The sequence below is a fragment of the Pelodiscus sinensis genome, chromosome 31 (genome assembly GCF_052426305.1).
Source record: "Pelodiscus sinensis isolate ZL-2025 chromosome 31, ASM5242630v1, whole genome shotgun sequence".
NCBI classification, from domain to species: Eukaryota; Metazoa; Chordata; order Testudines; family Trionychidae; genus Pelodiscus; species Pelodiscus sinensis.
In genome coordinates this window covers 14,549,236-14,574,134 of record NC_143082.1, presented here as the reverse complement: position 1 = coordinate 14,574,134, position 24,899 = coordinate 14,549,236, and the positions used below count along the sequence as shown (strand labels likewise).

The 24,899-nt window shown below is 50.8% G+C and overlaps 1 protein-coding gene across 1 annotated transcript; it reads left to right on the top strand.

Moving 5' to 3' along the window:
* The first annotated feature begins 246 nt into the window (after positions 1–246).
* Positions 247–24,485, top strand: BIN2 (bridging integrator 2). Its single transcript, XM_075901681.2, has 13 exons — positions 247–398; positions 4,968–5,048; positions 6,664–6,718; positions 8,504–8,598; positions 9,604–9,699; positions 10,770–10,877; positions 12,311–12,396; positions 15,339–15,414; positions 17,799–17,881; positions 18,676–19,582; positions 20,123–20,197; positions 21,767–21,862; positions 24,349–24,485. The coding sequence occupies exons 1-13, from the start codon at positions 321–323 to the stop codon at positions 24,457–24,459; spliced, it is 1,947 nt and encodes a 648-aa protein (XP_075757796.2). The 5' UTR covers positions 247–320; the 3' UTR covers positions 24,460–24,485.
* Positions 24,486–24,899: the final 414 nt, after the last annotated feature.

Genomic DNA, 24,899 nt, shown 5'->3' with positions numbered 1-24,899 from the left:
GGACCTTTGGTCTGACCCGTCTGGCCGTTCTTCTGTTCTTTAAGGTCTTTCTTTGATCCCGTCGCTCGGGTGCACCGTGTCGTGGTCTTTCACTGAAAGCCCCCCCAAATCCAGCCCCCCAAACAGCGTTTTCCTTGGACGGAGTAAACAGGGGCTGCTCCGCATTGAGCCGGGGGCCGGGGGAAATGAAACACTCCCTGATATGATGGTGAGGCGGATGCCGAGCTGGGTGACAGCTGCCTGCCTCTTTACTTCCTCCCCCCGAAACCTTTCAAACCACAAGCGCATACTGAGCACAGAGAGCGCCGGGAGCTGCAGTCATGGCCGAGGGCAAGGCGGGAGGAGCCGGGCAGTTTGCAAAGCAGGTCCAGAAGCGGTTCAGCCGTGCGCAGGAGAAGGTAAACGCCATGCACTCGGTGGCCACTTTTTTTTTTTGTGTTCGTTTCCGTGCCGTGGCGAGGAATGCGCCGAGCGCAGCCTTCCACTTTCCACGGCCTCGCGTCTCCAGGCGCTGAGACGCACAAGCTGCAACGTGGCAAGGGGGTGGAGGCCGGTTTGGAGCCTTCGCCCTGTGTCCTCCCTAATTCCCAGCACCTTCGCAGTCCTGCTGGCATGTGTCATTCAATGGCCTTATGAAATAGGATGCGGAGACAGTGGCTTCCAGGGACTAAGGGAGGTGACCTTGGCAGCAACTGGAGATTTAACCCTGTGTCTATGGGCCTGGCTTGACTTCCACCGAGCGCTGCCAACACTGACGCCTTGAGGTTTCGGAGGGGTTGATTTACGGTGTTACCCTCCAAACCTTCCCCAAACGCCTGCGACCAGCCCTTCCCAAAATGCCTGCTGACGTGTGGCATCTGCCTGCGAGTACGGAGTGGCCGAAGGCAGGTCCGTGGGAAGGACCCAGTGCGGGGCGAGAGGCTGGAGAGGGGCATTCACTCCTAAAATGCGTCAACCGCCTCAACTCTTGAACTGTATCAGGGAGAGATGGGGGGCTGGGTTCAGGAAGTGGGTAGAACAAGAACTAGTCTTGGCAGGTTCCTCCAGCCTTGGTATTTCTTCCTGTTTAAGTGCCACATCTCCAAACGCACAGCCAGGGGTGGTTGTTTTTTTTGCCTGTGTCGCGCTGGCTGAGGATGAACCCAGCTCAGGACAGAGCCGCCCCGAATCTCTGAGCAAAGCACCGAGTCAGGATATCAAATCCCGTTGAATCAGCTAAATGATTAAATGTTTTTTTTAACGGGGGGTACTGCTCGGACCAGGCTGGAGCCATGGTTAACCATTCACATCCCTAGCACAGAAATAATTTCCTGACTCCATGTCGCAGAGGAGGAATTCCCCGCTCTGGCTGAGTGACGTTTGGTAGCTGGTGGTAGCACGGTGCGGATATCAGTTAGGGGTAGTTGCCAGCTGGTTTCCTTTGTCTTGTAATAAGTTTCTACAATGCTCAGTGATCTGGGATTCTGTCCTAGTATGGCCTCTACAGCCCTAGAAATGACAGATTAGCTAATGCCTTGCATCGCCTCCTGCCAGTTCCCTCATGGGGGCAGCCTTAACTGGCCTCCATCTTGCCATAGTATCTGAGTTTCACTGACTAGGGCCGACGGGTCACATAATAGGGGTTTCCTAGCTGTTGGCGTCAGTGGGGAGCAAAGACTGCATGCGACCTTTAAGCCAAAGGAAGTATTTCTTCATACAATGCACGGGCAACCTGTGGAACTCCTCGCCAGAGGAGGTGGTGAAGTCCAAGACTATACCAGAGTTCCAAAAAAGAACTAGATGAATTCATGGAGGATAATTCCAGCGATGGCTACGAGTCAGGATGGGCAGGAAGGGTGTCCTCTGTTTGCCAGAAGCTGGCAATGGTTGACAGGGGATGGATCACCTGATGATTCTCGGTGCTGAAGCACCTGGAAGACAGGACACTGGGCAAGATGGATCTTTGGCCTCACCCGGTTTGGCTATTCCCATCACTGCAGCAGATGTAAACATATCCGAGCTAGCTTTGCCCTAGCTAAGTGGGGTACCAATAGTAATGAAGCCATGACAGGGTCCCACACAGGATTCTGGATACATACTCTGGCAACTAGCCCTAACCCACGCTACAGCAGCTTCCCTCCTCCTAGTACCTACAGTCGCAAGATCAAAGCTAGCGTGGGTCTATTGACACGTGTTGCAGCGGTGACATGGCCAGAGGCCGGGTGGGGAAGCTTGGCCCTGCTCTACTTGATCTTTGGGATAATTAGTAGGTTCCAGTCTCCAGGACTGTCCATGTGACTCCATTTGCCTGCACGTGCCCGTCGGCCTGTGGAAGTCTGCAATGTTCTTCTGGGGGAAGCGCCGTCTTCTGCTTCCCCGGCCTGTAAATCGCTTTGGAATTGGCTTCACGGCTGTGTGCATGTTTGGGCAGCTGTCGGACGGAGCTGCTAGTTTTCAGCTACATGCTGGCGCTCCACCTCCACGGTGCAGATGTGTGACAATGCAGGGAGGTGTTTGTACTTGTGAGACCACAGCTGCAGGCAAGAAACGTTTGAGCCCACCAGAAAGCGGTGCAGTGCAGTGCTTAACTATGAAAAAACCGTCAAGTAGCAATGGGCTAAATTGCAGCAAGGGAGGTTGAGGTTGGACATTAAGAAAAACTTCCCGATTGTCAGGGTCAAACGCTGGAATAAATTGCCTGGGGGCAGTTGTGGAATCTCCATCCCTGGAGATATTTAAGAACAAGGTGAACAGACACGTGTCAGGGATGATCTAGACGGTGCTTGGTCCTGCCGCGAGGGTGGGGGACTGGACTTGACGCCCTCTCGGGGTCCCTTCCAGTTCTCAGATTCTATGGACTTTCATTTGGTCTCTAGAAGAGAGAGGAAGTGGTTTGGAAAAAAAAGCCTTTGGAACTCCCGGAGACTCAATTGTTGTTTGCTGCCCCTTCTTGGGTTCCCTTCTTGCTCTACGGCGCTGCCACAGCCTTCCTGGGAGACATTTGGCATTTCCCGTCATCTCTCTGTGTCTTCCATCACAAGACGGGAGACCGACTCGTAGGGGTGAGGACGATAAATATGTGAAAAATGTTGAGATGCTCATGTGGCGGCGCGTCATGGTCCCCCACCTCCTGCACCCCCGTAGTGGCACGAACCGACTCCACCAGCCAGTAGAATAGAGGGAATTTATTGCTTCTCCAGGATACAGCACAGCACAGATGGAATCTGGTTACAGGAACTGGGGCTATGAGGCCTCAGTGCCCCCTTTGAGATGGGGGGTGGCTGGGCCCTACAATCCCAGCTCCCTCCCTAGCTCCTTTTCCCCTGCTTCCCAGACTGAAACTAAAACTCTTCCAGCCCTGCCCCCCAGCCAGGGGCAGCATTCCACCTTCCTTTGTTTCTCTCCCTGGGGGGTAGCTGGTCGGACAGGTTGAGAGCCCCTTGCCTAGTGACTCATCCCCTGTCCTGCTGGGCCATGCTACAGACAGCAGCCAGTGGGGGTCACCCACAGCCCCAGCATAGCAACCAGCAAGGTGCCCCCACTCCGTCACAGCTCACATGGTCGCGTTAATTCTGTGCTTGTTGCACTTGTTTATGGTAGAAATGCCGTGGAGTTTGATAACCTGGATAGAATTTCTACACGTTGCACAAAACATCCAGGGCCAGGCATCAGCTGAAGGATATGTGCTGAGGCTGCTGGAAGAGGCTACCTAGATGTGGTTCCTCCACAGCATAGAGGGAAACTTTTTCCTCTTCCTGGAGAGACGCTAAGTAGTGACCGGGGAAGAAATATTTGATGAGCAGAGAAAGGGAGAACACGGTCCCGTGGCTAGAGGCGAAGCAGAGTCAGATCGGAAATAAGACGGACTGGTTTAACAGCAATGATAATTAATCATTACAAAAAAGTGAGCAAGGGTCAAGGCGGGTAACTCCATCGCTGGCAATTGTTTCATTTGGGATTGGATGTTTTCGGTAGCAGAGATGCTCTAGTTCCTAGAACCATCCTGAGGGAGGTGGGGGGCCAGGGTTAATCTCCGCCACCTTCGTGCCCACGGTGTAGGGCTCGGGGCAACTTCCCACCCCGTTGCAAGCTCTGCCCCTCACCCAAGCCCTGCCCCTGCTCTGCTCCCACCCCATCCTTTTACCCCAGCAACATGCCCCAAGGAATTATGGGAGTCTAGTGCAGCAGCAACAGGGGTCCTCCCCGCATCTTTGCAAACACAAACGGCAGGAACCGGTGCACCCAATGGCAAGGTGCTTTGCTTCCCACTGCCGTGGAGAAGCTGAGTGCAGCAGGGCCAGGAGATGGGGGCGAGGCAGCGCCAAGGGGCGGAGTGGCTTCCGGGTGAGTGTGGGAGAGTGGGCGAGGGGTCCCCTGCTGTCTCCACCACTCTGCTAGCCACGGATGCTACGCCCTTCATCATCCTCTACGTCCGTGTCCCAGCCACAGGGCACCACGCGGTTGCAATTGTTCCGGAGCACAGCTGATGCCAAAGGGAAGGAAGCGGAGATTTTCCTCCGCCTGCCGTCTTCCCTGCACGGCTCGCGCTTGCAGCTGGTTTAAGTGTCCGCCCGACAGACGTTTTTGTCCTTCAGAGCTGGACGTGCATTGACCTTTTACATCTGCAACCTCAGTGGAATTCCCCCAGAGGGAGGTAATTTCCAGGGTTCGAATTGAAAGGAGACTAAATCTCAAATTTTTAACAGGAATGCCATTAATAACACTGTGATGCCTCCCTGGCGATCAGGGCCCCTTTGTGCTGCACGTAGGATGGGAGACAGCGAGGAAATAACTTTCAAACGACTAGTAACTGTGGCTGGATTGCAGTCCTGCCTAGATTCTCCAGCGGAGATCCAGGCCCCGGTATACTAAGAACTGCGTATATTCACCGCGAGCGAATAAAATGGGAACTTCATGGCACTTTATTGCCGATGGAGAATTTTTACCAAGGAGATTTTTTTTAACCGTGCCTCTTTTTCTGTCCCCAGGTTTTGCAGAAACTGGGCAAGACAGTAGAAACCAAAGATGAGCAGTTTGAACAGAGCGCTTACAATTTCCAGCAGCAACAGGTGCGGTCTGCTGGCAGGGAGGGAAGGCGGGATCCTGGGATATATAGGGGCAATGGGACAGTGTGAGTGAGGGGCGGGGTCTTCTAAAACATGGGAGGAGTCAGGAACATGGGGAGGTGCTCAGAGATATGAGGGATGGGGCACTGGGGGAAGGAGAGGTGGGATATCCTGAGATGAAGTGAAAGTGTAGTAGATCAGGCACGAGGGGCAGAGGGGGTCTGATGAGGTACTGGTGGAGGGAAACTGAGGCAGGGAAAGGTCAGAGGGGGGCTGGTTTTCTTTCAAAGTCACTCTCTGGTTTAACTAGCCCCAACAGGACAAATGCTAGCCCCAACAGCCCAGAAATCGGAGCATGTAGGCTACATGGATAGGGGAGTCTACAGCTAAAAGGCATTCAGACTTCTGATTGGTTAGAACCTGCTCCCTGTTCATCAACGGTTAGGAACAGGAAACGATGCCACCGGGACCCACACCTGCTTCCCCACACTCCTGGCTGGCAACAACATGCCCTGTCCTGCACCAACTCAACCACAAAGTTTACCTTATTCCTCCTTTATGGTTTCTCCTACCACCATCTGATGCCCCTTTATTACAAAAAGGCAGAAGAAAAATTGTTCTCCTTAATCTCTGAAGATAGGGGAAGCAGCTGGGGGCTTAAATTGCAGCGAGGGAAGTTGAGGTTGGACATTAGGAAAAACTTCCTCCCTGTCAGGGTGGTGAAGCTCTAGAATAAATTGCTGAGGTGGGAGGTTGTGGAAACAAGATCAGGTTAAACAAACATCTGTCAGGGATAGATAATACTCAGGCCTGGTCTACGCTATGCTCTCCTGTCGATTTAAGACCCGCAGCTTCAGCTACACAAATAGATCTATTTACTTAGACCGACTTACTGCGGTGCCTTCCATGCAGTAAGGTTGGCCACTGATGTTCGCCCATTGACTCCGCCTACTCGTCTCGTCCTGGTGGAGTAGCCAAGTCAACGGGAGAGCACTCAGAGGTTGATTTACCGCATCTAAGCAGACATGATAAGTCAACTGCCAGTCGATTGATCACTGCAGCATCAATCCACAGTGTAGTAGAGACAAGCTCTCAAACCTGAGGATTGGACTAGAGGACCTCTCAAAATTGCTTGCAGTCCTACCATTCTATGAGTCTGGTTAGAACTGGATTTTCCATTTTGTGGAAATTTGCGTCATTCTGAAATCTTTTTTTCTGTCCTGAAATGGAAAGAAAACAAAAAAATTCCAAAATTTCCCCATGAAACAAGTCCGGTCCAGTGCCATGCAATGGTTTATTCTGCGGATGTTGAAACATTTCATTCCATTTTCCACGGTTATAAAACTTTTCATTGGAAACATAACAAAGCCGCCCATGATGACATCATCTAAACGTTTTGTTTCGGGAGCCGGGGGAAGGGTTCTCAATGAAATGTTCTGAAATTTACATGCTCAAGAGCGGCATTTTTAGTAAGAGAAACTGAATTCCCAGCCATCTCAACCCTTGATTCTTCAGGAAATTTCTTTCAGTCCTCTCCATTCACTTCCCCCGCTGTGATGATACAATACATTTTGCCTCTTGCTGTTGCAAATCTTGGTGGCAGTTCTTTGCTTTTCAGATTGAAGGCCACAAACTCTACAAGGATCTCAGAGCCTTTCTCAGTGCTGTGAAAGGTAGGAAAGGCCGCTTGGGTCTTCAAACTTACCTGCTGCTGCTTGGTTCCCTGCCCCGTCACTGACACACGATGTGACCAACTCTTAGCCTGGAAAAATCCGAATACTGGCCTAAAAAGGGGAGATTTTTTTTTTTTAAATGTGGGGTTCTTTTTATTTGGCTTCTGACTGTAGTGTCACCCTCAGATCCCATTTTCAAGCCTGTCTGTGCAACTGCGAGCCCTAGGAACTTGGTATTTATTTTTAAATTAAAGTTGAGATTTTCCCATGACTCCAGCAGATGGGACTTTAGGGAAAATATTAAAGACCTCAAGACTTGAGATAAAACAGGCAATACCGAATGCATCCTTTGTATTAGAGAGAGGGGTTTGACCCATTTTAGCACTCCAAACCAGGTCTAGGAGCCAAGCACCGTCCTGTTCTCATCCCAGCTTTTCGGCTAGCTCCCTATATGACATCTGCTTCACTTTACTGATCCTCAGGGGCGCCCCGTCCATATAGGTGAACTAGGCGGTCACTCTAGTGCCAAGCTAAATGGGCAGCCAAATGGTGGTGCAATATCATTGAGGGGTTTGGAGGTGGGGGCGCCTATTGCATGGTTCGCCTAGGGCACTAGTTGTTGGCAGATAGTCTAGGGCGACTCCTGCTGATCCTCCATATAACATGTACATGATGGGGATCTACCTAAGTATGTTCCATTGCTGCTGTGTCTGAACGCTTCACTGTCCTCAATGGACTTTATCATCCCAGCTCCCCTGTGAGGTAAGGCACTGCTATCATCGCTATTTTACAAAAGGGAAACTGAGGCACAAAGAGGCTAAGTGTCTTTTCTGACCTGGTGTAAATCCTAGGTCTCCTGAGTCTCAACTCTGCTACAGGTTGAACTCCACCCCACAACCTTACCTTCAGGGTGTCCCTTATCCTGCCTTCCACCGGGGCATCTCTATGTTACAAAAGGGAAACTGAGGCACAGAGAGGCTAAGTGTCTTGTCTGACCCAGGTGTAGAACTTAGGGCCCTCAGGACCTGACCAGTGCCGAACCAGAGAATTTGCTGGTTCACAGGAGGTCAATATTGCCTAGCAACATTACCAGGCCTTCCACTGCTTGCTGGGCTCGGAGAAGACATGAAGGGGACAATTAGAGCTAAATAAAACACTGAGAGCCAGGACCGAGGGCTGTAAACAAACTTTATGGGACTGTGGGAAATTTGGCAGCACCCTTGATAAGCGGACATGCGGCAACCTGACATCATGCCAGGCGACAGATGTTGTCAGACCAGAGTGTGCCAGATTAGAGTGGTTCAACCTGTATTTACACCCGTGTTTGCCCTACCTCCCAGCATTGGAAGACTTGTGGCTGGCCTGTTCAAAGCCTGCCTAGGGGATTTAGACACAAGTCCCGTGCGCTTTGGTGGGGCCTTGTGCATCTTGATTCCCAAGGAGGCTTGGAAAAGCTCAGTGTTTAGAAACTGCTTTTTGAAGGAGACAGCTACGCCCTTGTCAATGCTCCTAGAAACTCCTTACCTACTGCCAAGTGGCTGTGTCCGAGATTGGAGAAGTCAGGCAACTTGTCCTCTTTTAACTCCAAGCTGGCTACCTTACCCCAGTCACCTTGTGTCTTATTCTCTTGGGCTCCCCCTGACTTTTGTTAATGCCGGGCTCTTTTATTACTACTGGGTAGGGACACACCACTAGTACCACCTTGCTGACGGGACGCTGGCTTACGGGGTGCTAATGACTCTGGGGTGGAGTTAGCTTTGCCACATGCCAGATTGTCTCTTCCAGTGATGCACGAAAGCTCCAAGAAAGTGGCAGAAACTCTGCACGAAATCTACAGCATGGAATGGGACGGACACGCGGACCTGAAGGCCATTGCGGAGGTAAGAGACGGGATGAAATCTCCCATGGGCAAGAAGCATTAACTAGAAACTCCCCCTTCATTGAAGGGTGGAGTAAGAAGAAGGATTGTCTGGGTAGGGCACTAGCCTGGATTTCAAGAGACCCAGGTTCACGTCTTTGCTCTGCCACCAACTTCCTGTGTGACCTTGGGCAAGTCACTTCACCTCCTTTGTGCCTCAGTTCCCAATCTGTAGAATGGGGATATTATCTCTGTTCTACCTTCCAGGCAGTTGTGCGACAGGGGGAAGGGAAGATACATTAAAAAGCTTGAGATGCTCAAACATTAATGGGGGCCATATGAATACCTAGGATACATAGAAAGGACTTTGCAAGCTGCAATGATTAGGCTGGGGGTGGGGTTAGGGTGTCAAATCTCCCTCCCCCACAACCCAAGGCACATGGCCCCAGCAGTCAGCTGCTTTGAGCGGCCTGGGACTGCGGCGGTCTGAGGGTCCCACTGGGCTCTCGGCCAGAGCCTGCATCTGTGCACATGCCCCCTGCACCTCTCCCCCAGGCCAGAATCCTCTCCTACACCCAGACCCCCTCCTGAACCCTGCACCCCAACCCCAGGTCCCAACCCCCTCCTTTACCCAAACTCCCTCCCAAACCCCACATCCTCTCCTGCACCCCAGTCCCGCACCCCAAGCTCCCTTCGGCACCCAATCTCCCTCCCAGTCCCCACCCACCATAGAAAAGTGCAGCCCTTGACCACTTACCGAAATCTTGGAGCAGCCTCCCCCATCAAAAATCACGGCCCACCCCTGCTGTAGTACCCGAGCCGTCTTTATGGGGTTTATCCTCACAATACCCCCGGCGGGCAAGCAACCGCCTGTGTCACACGGCAGCACAGGGTTGTGGTGTGAGACTCAGCCTGTGACAAACAAGGAGACTGGGTCTCTCATCTCCCACCCTAGCCTGAACCGTCTGGAGCTAAGTGCGGGGTTAGGCGCAGGCCCCTTAACTGTCCCACGTGGGTTTCTTTCCAGAGCAACGACCTCCTCTGGGAAGACTACGAGGAAAAACTAGCCGACCAGGCGGTGAGAACCATGGAGAACTACATAACTCAGTTCGGGGAAATCAAGGTACCGTCCCGTGCGCACGTGCGCTGTGTTTTCAGAAAGCCGCACCCGGGCCCTATTACAGAGTCAAGTAGGGTTGCCAGATGGTTTAACCAAAAATACCTAACACCCTCCTCCCCCCCCAAAAAAAAACCACCAGGAAATATTCTGTTGAGGAAAAAAAAAAAAGGGTGCTGTGCCTTTAAATGGCCCCCACGCTCCTCACTCCCCTGCCCCTGCCATATGGGGCAGGGAAAAATTGTCCCTGCTGGGCTTCCATGTGAGGAAAACGGGAAACACCAGGCATTTCACATGTCCGGTACTTTCTGGGGTTTTTACCAGACGGGGGAACCAAATAAGGAACAGCCTGGGCGAAAACCGGACACCTGGCAACCCTGAGTCAAGTAGGAAGCTTTGCAGTAAGCAAACTAGTGCGGGGATGCAGGCCGGGCTGGACCCTGAGCGGTGATGTAAACAGACACTGCACAGCTTGTGGAGGACGCGGCAGCCAGGCGGGGGGCCAGTGCACCGTGTGTAGGCCAGTGCCGGGCAACCTGCGGCCCATCGGGGTTCTTTGCGTGGCCCTGTGTTGACTGTTGCCCACGCGCACAGTTGCCAGATCCCGCTGGGTTTCACCTGCGTCGGGTTTTTTCCTCCCCGTGTTACAAGAGTGACACGCACGGGGAGCCGGGGCACGTGGCGTGAGTGCGCAGCATTGTGAGAGCCGTGCATGCCCTCTGCATCCCATCGCAATGCTGCTCTCGATCGGCACCGCCCGCCAGCGCTCGCTAGGCAAGCGCAGTGAGCAAAAGGACCCTGTCCCGGGAGCCCGTCTGGGTTCTGACCATCTGGCAGCCCGCCGGGACAAAGGAGGCCCCTCATGCTAGCCGAGGGGGTCCATCACTGTGCCAGGCACAAGCTACCGGGTCATGATGTGTCCAGGCGTTCAGGGTACAATCGGAGCGGATGATGTGTACAGCAACAGGGTGAAACTCCCTGGAACCAAGCTAAGGTACAGAACGGATCGGTATTACACCTCACTGCGCCCTCTCCTCCTGCACTAACTCGCCTTCCACCCTTTGGTGTCCGGCCAGGAGCGAATCGCTAAGCGGGGGCGGAAGCTGGTGGATTACGACAGTGCCCGGCACCACCTGGAGGCTCTGCAGAATGCCAAGAAGAAAGATGAAGCCAAAATTGCCAAGGTAAAAGGCCGCCCTGGCAGAAAAAAACCTCAGAATCATTCCCATGTAACTCTGTGCTCCATTTCTGGCTGGCCCAGGTTAGCCCGGGCTTTTTCCTGGTCCTCACCCTGGCCTAGAATTCTGCTGCTGCACCTCATTACAGCACAAATAATTCCCTCTGTAATGACACAGGTAGAGAGGGGTCATTAAGTGGCTTGTTAATGCTGGCAGGTTAATCAGGTTTTGAAATGCAACTATTTGTGCCTGCGGTTTTTGCTTCTTTCATGCCAAATGTTGGGTTGCGTCCTGGATAAGCATCGTAGAGGCCAGTCTCTGGAGGTTGGTTCTAGCTGCCCAACACATATGGAGTGCCCGTGTGCAAAGATTCTGGGAGCTCCGAGTTCAGATCTTGCCTTCCCTCATCTGTTGCCCTTTTCCAACACAAGAGACAATGACATCAAGTGGTCGACAAAGAGTGCCAGCTAAAAATCTGCACCTTAGTATATTTGCATCACTGAAAATATGCATCTTAGTATTAATGATAATTGGCATGATGATTAATAATAACATACATGACACCTTGTGCTCATAAGCTTTATGGATTGGGACTTCTGCTGCTGCACCTTTTCACACATTTTTCTGAAGATTACCTCAAAACAGGTCAAATTCAGGTGCATGCCCACACTCAAGCGACATGAGTAATGATGTGTTTTGAAAACTTGGAATTAATTTTTCATTTTAATTTTAAAAGTTGCACGCATTTTGGGATTGACACAAGAGCATAGTTGGTTCCATATTGAGCCAAATTTGGCTCAAGAGTGCTAGGTTGCAGGCCCCTGTGTTACGGCCTCTTCCTCCTTAATTACTGGGGCTACATCTAGATCGGTGTTTCTTAAACTTTTTAAGACCAAGGAACACCAAACAATAATTTTTTTTTTTTATGGGGAACACCAAGGATTTTTTTGTTTGGGGGGGGGAAAAAAAGATGCTCGCCCCTTTAAGGGCAGCCATTCCCCAGGGAAAAGTTGTTGACCAAAAAAAAAAAGCACTGTAAGGGCAGCCATTTTAAATTCTGTTCTCTCCATGGCACACTAGTGTGCCGCAGAACACACTTTAAGAAATGCTGGTCTAGACTATAAAGAAAAGTCAGAAAAAGATACACAAATTGCGAACTGCTTTTCTTTTGAAAGAGGCTTTTCCAAAATTTGGTGGTGTCTATACGGCGCCAAATTTCAGAAAAACCTGCTTTTTCGAGCCATCCCTTCTTCCGCATAAAACGAGGTTTACAGGGATGGCGAAAGAACACATCCGCTTTTCCAAAAAAAATTTCGGAAAAGCAGACACGTTCTTTGGGCATGACATTGCTTTTCCAGGATACCTCTGGTACCCTAGAAAAGCATTGCAATCTAGATATAGCCTGGGTCTGAAAACTGCTGTCCCCTTCCGTCATGCAGGCCGAAGAGGAGTTCTACAAAGCTCAAGCTGTCTTTGAGGATCTTAACAAAGAACTTCGAGAGGAGCTCCCGGAACTTTATAACAGGTAACGTCGAATCCCAGCCTGCTAACGCCGCCAGGAAATTGCCCTGCTTGAAAGAGCAGCATCCAAAGAGCAAGTTAAACCTAGAAGGACTTGCCTGTAATCTGGAGGCAGAAAAGAGTCTTAATTCATGAGCAGAATGCAGCCTGTCCTGCACGGTGGCAGAGACATGGCAGAGAAACCTAGCTGCGAAATAAACTTCTTTATTCTCCATGTACCCAACTGGAGGATTTGCCTGACAGGCAATAGGGTTTAGTGTTAATGTCTAGACTGGAGGAAAATCTGAGTAAATCTTTAAGCTGTACAATAATCACTGTAACTCTCTCAATTCTGAGGTTCTTGCTGGGAATTCAGAAAAGCAGAGCCATTTGTCTACAAAAAAAAATTAACCTGATGTAAATTAAAAACCTGGCGTTCTAAGAAACACAGGTCCTTGTTATGCTCCTCGCTTCTCGCCTCCAGCTTCTCAAATCGTATCTGTTAAACCCACATCCTCTCTCCCCATCCTAGAGGTAGCCGAGTTGGCTGCAGCCAGTTGGGGGTGGGGAGAGATTAGATGAAGCAATTCCACCGCTCAGCGTGGGTTATCTTCTTGTCAAGCCATGCAACCGTGTGATACACAACCCAGTGCAACAAACCTCTAGCATACAAGCAAATCTTGCCTCTTGCTTTACCAAACAAGTGTGTCCCAAGGAAAGCTGCTGGCCAAAACCTCTCTTTCTCAAGTTAGATGCCACACTCTGCGTTAAGACTCTTAAAACGAGGTGTCCCAAAACAGGAACCCAAATGCAGTGGTCCATTTTGAAAACGTGGGCCATCCATCCTCGTGCAAAAGTGCTTTGAAATTTGTTCTTGAACAGTTCGGATGATTGATTGGCCAAAAGATGGCAGTAGAGGTTTACAAACAAGAACAGGGCGGGACGATAATACTGTGTGTTCTATTTGTGCGTTTCTTTGTTTGAAAAGGCAGCGGTAAATGATCGCACCAACTTGAGAAACTATGCAATCGACAAGTTACCAAGAGCTGTCATGCATGCCTCCTATCATCACGCCTGGCCTTTCTGACATGCAACTCTCTGCCATGCCTTGTATTAATTTACTGACATATTTCCTGCATTTTAGTTTGCAAGCAGTTTGTATTGGAATAGAACCAGGGCAAGAGCAGTAGTTAATGCTAGCTTCTATCAAGGTCTTTATCAAGCTCTTGCTGCTAAGGTTCTGGACTGAGACTCAGACGATAGAGCTCTGCTCTGTAGAGTCTCATACTGCGCTCAGATGGTATATGGATGAGTGTTTTATAATAAGAACCTATATAGAGCAGAAATCCCAGTAGAGTTTGGCTGGAGAATGGCAGTTCCATTCTGTGGCAGCTTTTGAAATTCGGTTTTTACTCCACATGGGAACAAAAATAAAACCTTTCAAACGTTTTTGTGACCACGGCATTGGGTGGAAATGCCCATTTCAGGTCATAAAAAAAAGTAGGAGTCTGTCTCTCGTCTCCCCTGCTTCCGAAAGTCTGTTCTGGGACCCGGGTAACCATTCCATCAAAGGTCAGTCGAAATAAATGTATTTTCACATTTCGGCTGCAACAAAATGTCATTTTTTGACTAAAACAAATTTTTGACTGAAAAGTTTCCAACCGGCTCTAGAGGCCATTCCTGCCTCTGCCACTGACTGCCTGTTCGGACTTGGGCAGGTCACTTAGCTGCTCCGTGCCTCTGTTTTCCTTCCTGAAAAAGCAGGGTGATGATGTTTGTGATTAATATTCTTATATTGGGGACCCAACACTCTACTATGTGAGTGTTTCCCAAACGTTGTATCCTCATGCCACCCCATCCAGGGCTATATTGTCCTCGTTTCACAGAGGAGGAAGTGAACTCAGTACACAGCTGTTGAAATCAGCACTGCTGACGCCATGTGGGGCTTGGCACATTCCAGAGGCAAGGAGGGCGGGAGAAAAAATATTCCCTTCCCCCGCCTTGTTGCTCACGGTAGTCCAGCCGGATGTGCCTTGTGCCATCTACCGGTGCACCAGCCAGCTGCCATGACAGCTTCATGTGTTTGTTTTTGCATCAGGGCTTGGCTCAGATCATTTACCAGTTCTCCCTGCTCGGTTCTTTAAGTCACATGGAGAACATACCCAGCCCACGCAGCACCAAGAAAGTTGGGAAAGCCAGTGTACTTCAGGGGTTAACGTAATAGGCTCCTGTTCTCTCTTCTTAGCGCTGCCCTATGCCCACAAGACATTTCATCTCTCGGTACCCCCATGACTCTATCTGTAAAATGGCCCCAGGAATAGTGATGCTGCAATAGTACTGAAACCGTCAAGCAACGCGAAGTCTTGCGCCAAAAGGATGATTAGTGGGAAGATTCGCGTTACTAGTCATCAATTTAAAAGCCAGAAGGGGTCATGCGGACCCTCAGGTTAAAAAAAAACCCACCAAGGGCTTGTCTTCACTGCTGCAGCGATCAATCCCGCGAGGGTCAATTTTTCATGTCTGTCTAGACATAATAAATCGACAGCCGAGCATGATTCCGTCGACTCCAATACTCCACCAAACCGAGAAGAGTAAGGAGAATTGACGGGACAGCGTCAGCTGTCGACTTACCGCGGTGAAGTTACAGCGCTAAGCAGACCTAGGTACATCCACTTCAGCTATGGTACTCCCGGAGCTGACGTCATGTAACTTAGGTCGACAGGCTGCAGTAGTGTAGACAAGTCCCCAGTAACTTCTTTTGTTTGGGCGAAAGCATTTCTTTTTAAAAAGACAGAGCATGTGAGCTCTAGACTTCAAGTGATGGAGACTCCATCGCAGCCGAAGGTAAGTCGTTCCAATCGTCAGTTACCCCAGCGTATTCCAACCTCTTCTCTTCCTGTCTTCCGCTTTCTGTTCCTTTCCTCGCACAGCATGACACTTTGCCTTTTTGTTTGTTTCTCCGACTAGCCGAATTGCTTGCTACGTGACAATCTTCCAGAACATTTCCAATTTAAGAGACATCTTTTACAAGGAGATGAGTAAGGTGAGAGACAGCCCTTAAAATAAAAGCTGCTTCCATGACGCACAGAAGAGATGTTTCCCTCGTAATGGGGTCTCAGGTTCTTTTAAAAACTATTCCTCGCAGCACTGGCAATAATCACCCACAGCTGCCACTTAGACTAGAGGACAGTCAGAAAGGTAAAACTAAACTGAGGGTTGTATAGTCACCCACCTCTGGTGCTAGGTGTTGTCCCTCCCACCCTCAAAAAATGACCAGAAAGGTGCTAACAGGCCACTTTACCTTGTACGGTTAATGGCTTATGCTGAACAATTGGTTCCACCTTGTATGCAGCTGTGGCTCTCAGAATATAGGTCCCAGACCTGGAGAAGAGCACGAAAGCTTGTCTTAGGCTGAGTCTACCCTGACACTTTATAGCACTGTCCACTCGGGGTGTGGAAAAACACACCCACACACCCCTCCACTGAGCACAGCAAGTTACAGCACTGTAAAACATCCCTGGGAACCAGGCGACAGTGCTGTTAGCCACTCCCCTCGGGGAGGTGGTCTACAGGGCGCGCTAGGAGAGCTCTCCCCCAACGCTCACGCCACGGCCACGCTTCCAGTGTAAAGCGCCGCCGCCACACGCCGATAGGTTCACGAAAGGCGACGACCTCAACCGCCTTGGCAGCTTAGTCCAGGCATTTTGTATTCCCTTGGAATGTCCTTTTAAACGAATCCGTCTAACGCTGTCAGGCCCGCCGAGCAGGGATGTTAAAATGCGTTTAATCCAATACACGTGGAACCGTGGCAGGGCGGTGGCTCCCTGGGAACCAGATGCATGGGGAGCTGCCTTTTTAGCCTGCGCATCCTGGGAGCCTGTTTGAAACCATGAAGGTTAACCGATAAGCCCAGCAGTTAACCGTGGACACTTTCCCATCCTTATTGCCGATGGAGGGGGAAAGGGTGTGGAGGCAAAGGGGGCTCCCACCACTGCTACTGCAGCCGCGGTGGCACTCGGTGCCCCAGGCCTTTTAAATCGCCGCTGGAGCACTGTGGAGCATGCCTCAGGTAGCACTGAGGGCTGGCAGTCGCTAGCTCCGCCTCTTCTGCCCGAGGCTCCGCCCTTTCCAGGAGTGTGGAGAGGCTCCCCTCCCCCACCTTGCCCAGGGGCCCTGTGAGGCTTTCGGCTCTCCGGGATGTTGTTTTCTTGGTTGTCAGACGATCCGTGTTCCCTAGAGTCACTAGCCCACCCCAGTGCCGCCAGGGTGACAACTAGCCGACTTTCTCATGTGCACCGTTCGCTTACAGAACAAACGGATTGGGGGTATCGATATCATCCTTGCATTTCAAAGTGGTAGTTGAACCTGCTTCTCGTTTGTGAGCCTGGTTTGAAACCTCCCCCAAAAACCTGTCCCTCAGCCCTGCCTGAGGTTGCACCCCTCAGATGGAGAAAACTGACCTAGAGGAGTTGAGTACCCCCTGAAGTCCTCTGCATATCTGCAGGGATCCGTGTTCCCCTGGTTGAGAACCGCTAGCCTGCCTCTTGTATGGCCCAGGCCAGATAATTTCACACGTTTATCCCTGTATTGAACCCAATCTTCCAGAACAGCATTCAGGCCTAGTCTACACTAACCCTCACCGTCAACCTACTTCAGCTATGCAAACAGCGTAGCTGACGTCGATGCACTTACCGCGGCATCTTGCGCGCAGTAAGGTCGGTGGGGGATGCTCTCCCATCGATGCCAGGAACTTCTCTCGTCCTGGTAGAATAGCGGCAGAGCGCTCGGAGATCAATTTATCGTGTCTAAGCAGACCTGATAAATCAATGGCCGGGGGATTGATCACTCCGGTGTCAGTTCCCGGGCATCGTGGAGACAAGCCCCCAGCTTTGATCTGAAGATGTAGAGAGGTCACTTCCCTTCGAAATTTCTTCCATTGATTCGACCAACCTCACTGTTTAAAAAAAAAAATCTGCTTGGCTTAAACGCTCCAATCACTAATTCTTGTCCTGACCTAGTTAAAGGGACGATTTATCATAGAATCATAGGACTGGAAGGGACCTCGAGAGGTCATCGAGTCCAGCCCCCCGCCCTCAAAGCAGGACCAAGCTCCGTCTACACCATCCCTGACAGATGTCTATCTAACCTGTTCTTAAATATCTCCAGAGAGGGAGATTCCACCACCTCCCTTGGCAATTTATTCCAATATTTGACCACCCTGACAGTTAGGAATTTTTTCCTAATGTCCAATCTAAACCTCCCCTGCTGCACTTTAAGCCCATTACTCCTTGTCCTGTCCTCAGAAACCAAGAGGAACAAATTTTCTCCTTCCTCCTTGTGACACCCTTTTAGATATTTGAAAACCGCTATCATGTCCCCCCTTAATCTTCTTTTTTCCAAACTAATGTTCTCTCCCATTGTTTTCAGCTGAACCACGACTTGTATGAGGTGATGAGCAAGCTGGAAAAGCAGCATTCCAACAAAGTCTTCATCATTAAAGGGGTGTCCAGGTAAACGGCTTTCCGGTTTCCACAGTAGAGGGATGCTAAGTATCAGACAAGGGGAGCTCAGGATTCCACGTTCGTTAGCTCACATAACATTTTTCAAAGTATCTAAGTGAGTCAGGCTCCTAGTCAGGCAGGTATACACTTACCCTGAGATCAACCATAGTTTGATTTAGCAGGTCTGGTAAAGACCTACTAAATCGACTGCTGATGGTACCCCCATCAATCTCAGGACTCCACAGTGTCGCAAGGAGTAAGGGAAGTCGACTTGTTTGTCTTAGCGATTAGCTGAACAAGAAGTAGGACTGAGTGGACTTGTAGGCTGTAAAGTTTTACTGGGAGGTGAAGAAGAATCTCACTGGGTCCATCATTACCTCGGTGAATCTTGGTGTACCTAAAATCTCGCCTTCCAGGAGGGCAAGCTCACAGATTTCAGCTAATGTAATGCACTGCTTAACATGTGACCAAGCCTTCGCACCTCCGGCCAAGAGAGAATAAGTCTGTCACAGCTCAAAGCTAGGGGCATTTGGCCTTTAGCTCAAGCAGCCCAGTCTCTCACTACAGAGGTCGCTGGTTCAGTCCTGGGACGAGCTGGCAGCCATGCCATGGGGAGTTGTTAAAGATGGCTGGTGATGCGGGAAATGTGCATTGTGGTGGTTGTTTGGAGCCTATGGCAAGTCGTGCTTCTGGGCTTACACGTGATGGGACAGGTAGGGTGCAGCATCCTGGCGTAGATGCATGGTACGCAGGTGATGTGCACCACAGAGAGACAAGTAAATGCACTGCCTTCCCTCCTGCAGCAACAGGCGCTCGCTGGTCATCTCCGCCCCGGTGCGCAGTCCTCCGCCTGTGCTTTTCACCTCACCGGAAAATGCTACGGATGGGATCCCGCCGCTGTCTCCTGACAATTCAACCGGGAGCGAGAGAGAACCTGTTCCAGCGGCAGAGGGGGCGGCCGCCTCCTCCGAGGGCGGCGAAATCCGGGATGAGCCGCCGGCATCTCCCGCCGCTGTTCCGACGCCTGACAAGCGAGAGTCGCTGTCAGCCGCAGAGGTGGAGTCCGTGTCTTCCAATGAACTCCAGGCTGAAAACCAAGTCGAGACGCCGGAGGAGCCCGGTGGGGAAGCAGAGAGGCTGCGTCGGGGGGTTGAAGACGTGGCCGCTGCCGCAGCAGCGGAAATTCTGGCCGCAGCTCTCGCAGAAGCAGCGGGCAAGGCCAAAACCTCTCCCGTGCCCTCTGAGGGGGCATCCGCGCAGGCCCCCGGTCCTGACAGCCTTGAGACCGAGGCTCACAGTCAGCAGGGAGAAAACAGATGCTCTCTGCCCCGAGCAGGCAATGAAATGCCATCTCTGCAAGCATCTGACATGAGAGAGGAGACTGAGCCATTGGAAGAGGCCAGACCCCCAGCTCCGCAGGAGGACTCAAGTCAGCCAGACAACGGGATGCCCCTCGGGGAGGTTTTAGTTTGCCCTGAAAATGCCACGGGCCCTCCTGGCGAAAAGTCTCCCTCTCCCACCTCAGTTGAAGTCCACCCAGACCCAGCCCACGCCTCTGGCTCCGGTCCGCCAGATGCCACTGGCCAGAATCGGCCACCGCCCAAGCCTGAGCGGACCCTTAGCCAGCCGAGCAGGGAGGCTGAAGAGGACGGTGGCAGCGAGGGGAGCATGGAAGAACTAGACTTTTCCCCAAAGAGGACGGAAACGCAGGTAAGAGATGACAGGATGAACGTGGTGGCAGGGTAGGGCTGCTGACCGCTGGCCGGAAGCGAAGTCGGTGCGGGTATCTGCTGGACCGTGGGAGGAACAGGCAAGGAACCGATGAAACGGGGGCTGTTGGAGAAGCTGCCCTGCTTTCGTTGTCCTTGTGCGTGCTAGAAATGTTACTGACAACCAGGGCCTGAATCAGGAGCAGTGATCTATGGTAGCGACAGACACAATCCTTTGCAGCTGAACAGCCAGGGGGCCTGGCAAAATACATCACAAATTTCCCAGCTTCCAAGGTTCCTCTTCTGCAAGGGTAGAAATATGGCCCCCTAGGGGGAGGGTCTCCTCTCCACGGGCTTCCCGCGCTCACAAGCACTACCTCTGCAGCTCCTATTGGCCGGTTTCTGGCCAATGGGAGCTGTGATTTGGCTAGACTGCTTTCTGTTGAGTCTGGGCCCCCAAAGGGCCAGCCAAAGGAATAGCACCATGCGTGAGCAAAGGCGCTAGAGTAACTGGACCCATTCACTGTCTTTCTGCTTTCAGATTATGTTTGGCTTTACCCCAGAGGATGAAACGGGCAGCAGCAGCCCTGGACTGCCTCTCGGCTTCCTCTTCAAGGTAAGAAACACCTACTGGCTGCTGAGACGTCGGACTGAGCAGAAAGCTGGGTCTGTGGTGTCCAACCAGTTCTGAATATAGCCAACTAGCCACACTCAACCGGCCAAACAGCCACGTGTGGACACCACGGGCTGGCGGCTAGGACTGCAGGCCTGGGAGAAGAGGATTCCATTGGTTGAGCTGATGTGTGACCTTGGATAAGTTGAATTTTGCCTCTTTCCTCTCCCCTCCTTTGTCTTAGCTGGGTTTCATGGGTTATTTAGACTGCGTGGGCCATTTCTTACTATGGATTTGTGCAGCTCCGAGCACCGGGGGGGTGTTTAATCCCATTTGAGGCCTTTCAGGGCTACTCTAATGCCTAATTCCCAATAATGACGCCGCTGGGGTTGATTCAAAGGCCGATCTTCAGCAAAAGAATGTTGCTGGTTTGTGGCCCACTCGAGTTATTTTCCAAGTACAGGTTGGATCTCCCTGGTCCGGCACCCTCGGGACCTGACCGGTCCTGGATGAGGGATTTCGCCAGCCAGAGATGGTCATTTCTGCCCCACTGCTCCATAACCTGGCTGCCAGCCTCCCACCCAGCTACCACCCCACTGGACAGCCCCACTATCTCCTGGCCCTTTTGGGCAGGGTCGCCACTGGGCAGCAGCTGGCAGCCCTGCTCCCGTTGGACCAGAGAGTCACCGTTAAGAGAGGTTCAAGCTGTATAGTAAAAACACATGGACCGACGCTCGTTCAGCGAAAGGGTGCTTTCCATGGTATAGCCGCCTGTACCCAGTGGGTTTTGCCGGCACAGCTGTGGCGGTCAGGGGTGTGGTTTTTTTCACACCTCTGATTGACAGAGGCATGTGGTCACAACTCCGTAGAGTAGCCCTGGCCTCTGTCAATAACATTGATTGCTCTAATTAATCATGCATATTGCCTAGGGGACAGGCCACAGGCGTCGGTGGGGGAGGTGCTGTGCAAACGCAGACTATCGCCTTCCAGGGGGAGCCGATAATCTCATAGTGCAGACGTCAGCGAGGGGGACGTGACATCACACGCAAGCAGAGGGAACAGGGTGATGATAATTCACTGTTGGAAACCACGGGGGAAGAGAAGGGGAGTCCGTCCGAGACATCCCCACCCCCACCCGCACCCCTTCCTGTTTTAGGGGATCATAATACTCCACACTCCGATTTTGAGGCATGCAGGTGGGGTGAGCCCTGTAGAATTCCCTTGCTGCTTTCACCTGCCCGCTCTATAGCGACTTTAAAAAACAGCCACGGGTGCCCCTGGCCAACATTTCTGCCTTGCGCTGCGTTATTTTTGTGGCATCGGTGCCCGAAATAATGTTAACGACCAGCCATCCCAGTCTGGTTTGTGGATGTGCCGTCCCCTGGAGGTGCCCTCGGAAAAGGACCTGCTCACTACACCATGATGCTGGGTGTGGAATGCAAGCCAATAGCGGCATTCCGATACAACGTACGCATCCCAGTTCCACTGGGGACCCTCTTGTCCTGCTGCCGGGGGTGGGGCGGTGGCGCCGAGGCAGGAACCACCTCGCTAACGCCGTCTTTTGCACGCCAGGCTCAAGCAATCGGGGCTCACGCGTCGGACGACGAAACTCAGCTGCAGTTCAAGGAAGGGGAGGTCATTCTGGTGGTGTCTGAATCGCAGGCCCAGGTAAGGCCGAGCCGCCATGTCTCGTTCCAGAGCAGGGAGGCGGGGCGGGGTAATTCCAGCACTTCTGAAAATGTGGGTGAAAAACCCCCACCATAATGACTTTTGTAAAACCCCGGGAAGTTTTGGTTAAAAAAAAAAATGGGGAAAAAAATTAACGGGGCCTGACTTTTCCATCATGGGGGAAGAGTTTGGGAATGTTGTAGCAATTTCCTCTTGCTACTTAGTGTGTACATGGGACCACCTGACATGATCTGGTTGCTGTCTCTTCTCTCAGTAGGTAAGTGCTCGTCTATGTCCAAAAGCTTCCCAGTCTAACTTTCAATTGCATCCGTTTAAAAGCCAGTTTCATTGGTGCAAAAGGCAGGGTGCGGATGTTCTTGATTTGATTTGATTAAACCTGCTTCTAGTTGACTAAAGCCAGATCTATGCCAGAAACGTTTGCTGGCATAGCTGTGTCAGTCGGCAGTGTGACTTGTGACCCATACAGCCAGCTGCAGGCCCTGGTGTAGCTACAGGTATACCAGCAAAACTTCACGGCTACGTCTACACTGGCCCCTTTTCCGGAAGGGGCATGTAAATTTCACTAGTCGTCGTAGGGAAATCCGCGGGGGATTTAAATATCCCCCGCGGCATTTAAATAAAAATGTCCGCCCCTTTTTTCCGGCTTTTAAAAAAGCCGGAAAAGAGCACCTACACTGGCCCCAATCCTCCGGAAAAAGTGCCCTTTTCCGGAGGGTCTTATTCCTACTTCAAAGTAGGACCCCTCCACTGAGCCCCCCAGACTGCCGCCTCTTAAAGGGGCCATGCTGATTTTTTTTTTCCTTAATAACTGCTGTCAGGGTCCTTTTTTTGCTCAACAATTTTGGTCTTCCCCTTTTTTTTCTCAACAAAATTTTTTTCCTGGTGTTTTTTTGGGGGGTGGCAGGGGTGTTCGGTATTTTTGGTTAAACCATCTGGCAACCCTAAAAAACACACATACCAGCGCAGCAGGTTACAGCGCTGTAAGAAGGCATGCATCAGTTTATCGTTTCTCTTCCACCCTCCGCAGCCCTTCGGTTGCTCATTAACTGATCTCCCAGCTCCTTCCTCCTCTGAGGGACCTGTTTCCTTGGTGAGGCTTAAGTTACTTCCTGTTGGTGAAGAGATTGAAAGGCAATTTGGTAGCACAGGCTGGGAATTTTCCGATGAAATGGGTTTCCCCCCTCATCAGACATTGCTGATTCACAGAAACAAATTTTTCACAGGAGAGAGGTTGGTTTGACAAATCTGAAGAGGAAAAAAACGGAGGGGGGGGCGGGACTTTGAAAGGGCCCGCTTCTAGGGTTGCCAGGTTGTTTCAACAAAAATACCGAACATACTTGACATTACATCACAATCTACATTACATCTTCTTTAGAAAATACCAGACATTTCTATTTTCTCATTTCTATTTTCTCAATTTGTTTCCCAAACAGAAAACTCAAATACTGAACGGTCCGGTTCAAAACCGGACATCTGGCAACCTTACCCACTTCAATGTTTTCTAAATGGAAAGTTTTGTTTTCTGGGACAAACCAACTTTTTGTTTTGAAATTGTAATTAATTTATACTAAAAGCTTTTTTAAAAAGTTGAAATCGACTTGGTCCAATTTTTTATTTTTTAGACTATTCAGCCTGATTTGAGGCAGGAAAAAAAAGGCAATAATATTCACTGGTTTTTAAGATTTCCAGCTCATCAGTTGGCTCCTTCACCTTGAATCGATGTGTTTGTTGTCTCTGGGTATGTCTACGCTACAGCGTTATTTCGAAATAAGCTATTTCGAAATAGTTAATTCGAAATAGCTTATTTCGAAATAACGCGTCTACACACAAAATGCATTTTGAAATAGCGTTTTTCTATTTCAAAATTGCGCATCCACACTTAGTAGATGGTGAATCGCATTTAAGGCTGTTTGGAACCAGTTTCAGCAGGGCATCAGGTCAGAAGTTGCGTCGTGGCCAGGGCGGCCAGCAGGGCACCCTGGGAAGGGCTGGAGGCCCCCTATTTCGAAATAAGTGTCTACACAGCGCTTACTTCGAAATAGCTATTTCAAAATTGGTGCTATTCCTCGTGGAATGAGGTTTACCAATTTGAAATGTCTGCCACTATTTCGAATTAATTTCAAAATAAGGGAATGGCTGTGTAGATGCTAGGAAAGTTATTTTGAAATAACTTTGCGATGTAGACATACCCGCTGTGAGGAAAAGGGGAATGCTAAAGAGCTGTGCAGTGTTAACGCTGACACTTTTCAGAGCTGGCGGATCGATTCAGAAACCCCCATTAAAATTAAGGGGAATTGGGTTGAGTCTAATGTTGTTTTAAATGGGGCCTCTTAGCCGGCAACATTTTGGAAACTTTCACAGCTCAACAGATTTGACTGCCAGGAACATTTTGCTGCCACTTGGCCTTAAAATTCCTCCCCCCTCTTCCGACCAATACTGACCCACAGTTTGTTTTTCCTCTCCAGGCAGAAGGATTTCTGACAGGCTTCAAAGAGAGCGACTGGAAGGTGAACCAGGATTTCGTACAGAAAGGAGTTTTCCCCCAAGATCTCATCAGATCTATCTCCTCCGAATGAGTCGGGCGCATCCGACAGCAGGAACGTTACCGTTGTGACCCAGGAAAGCTTTGCGGCGTAGGTCGGATGCAGAATGTCAAACGGCCCAGAAGACAGGAGAGCAAACCTGTCTCTCCAACCAAAATGATTGTGGCTTGGAATTCATGGCACGGTACCCGGCTGGCAGGCATAGGAATACACTCCGGTTTGATTGCACCGCACCTGCTGCGTGCCCCTTACAAAAAGCACAGGAATCGGACATGCCCAGGCACCCTGCCCCCCTGCCGCAAACTGTTGTGGCAAAGTGTTTGGCAAAACAGTGACACCTTGGTAGACGACACTGCAGCACAATTTGGGGGAGGGTGTTGACTTTATGCTTCACCAGGGGGTGAAAGTCACTTAAAATCTCTTATAGGTACGGTCCTATTGCAACCCAGGTCCCTGCCAGCTCTTTCAATTTT

Excerpts from the sequence above, each read along its gene's own strand:
- BIN2 (XM_075901681.2), top strand. The coding sequence starts at position 321 with ATGGCCGAGGGCAAGGCGGGAGGAGCCGGGCAGTTTGCAAAGCAGGTC. Across the intron at positions 10,878-12,310 it reads ATGAAGCCAAAATTGCCAAG|GCCGAAGAGGAGTTCTACAA; the intron begins GTAAAAGGCCGC and ends TCCGTCATGCAG. Across the intron at positions 19,583-20,122 it reads CAAAGAGGACGGAAACGCAG|ATTATGTTTGGCTTTACCCC; the intron begins GTAAGAGATGAC and ends TTCTGCTTTCAG.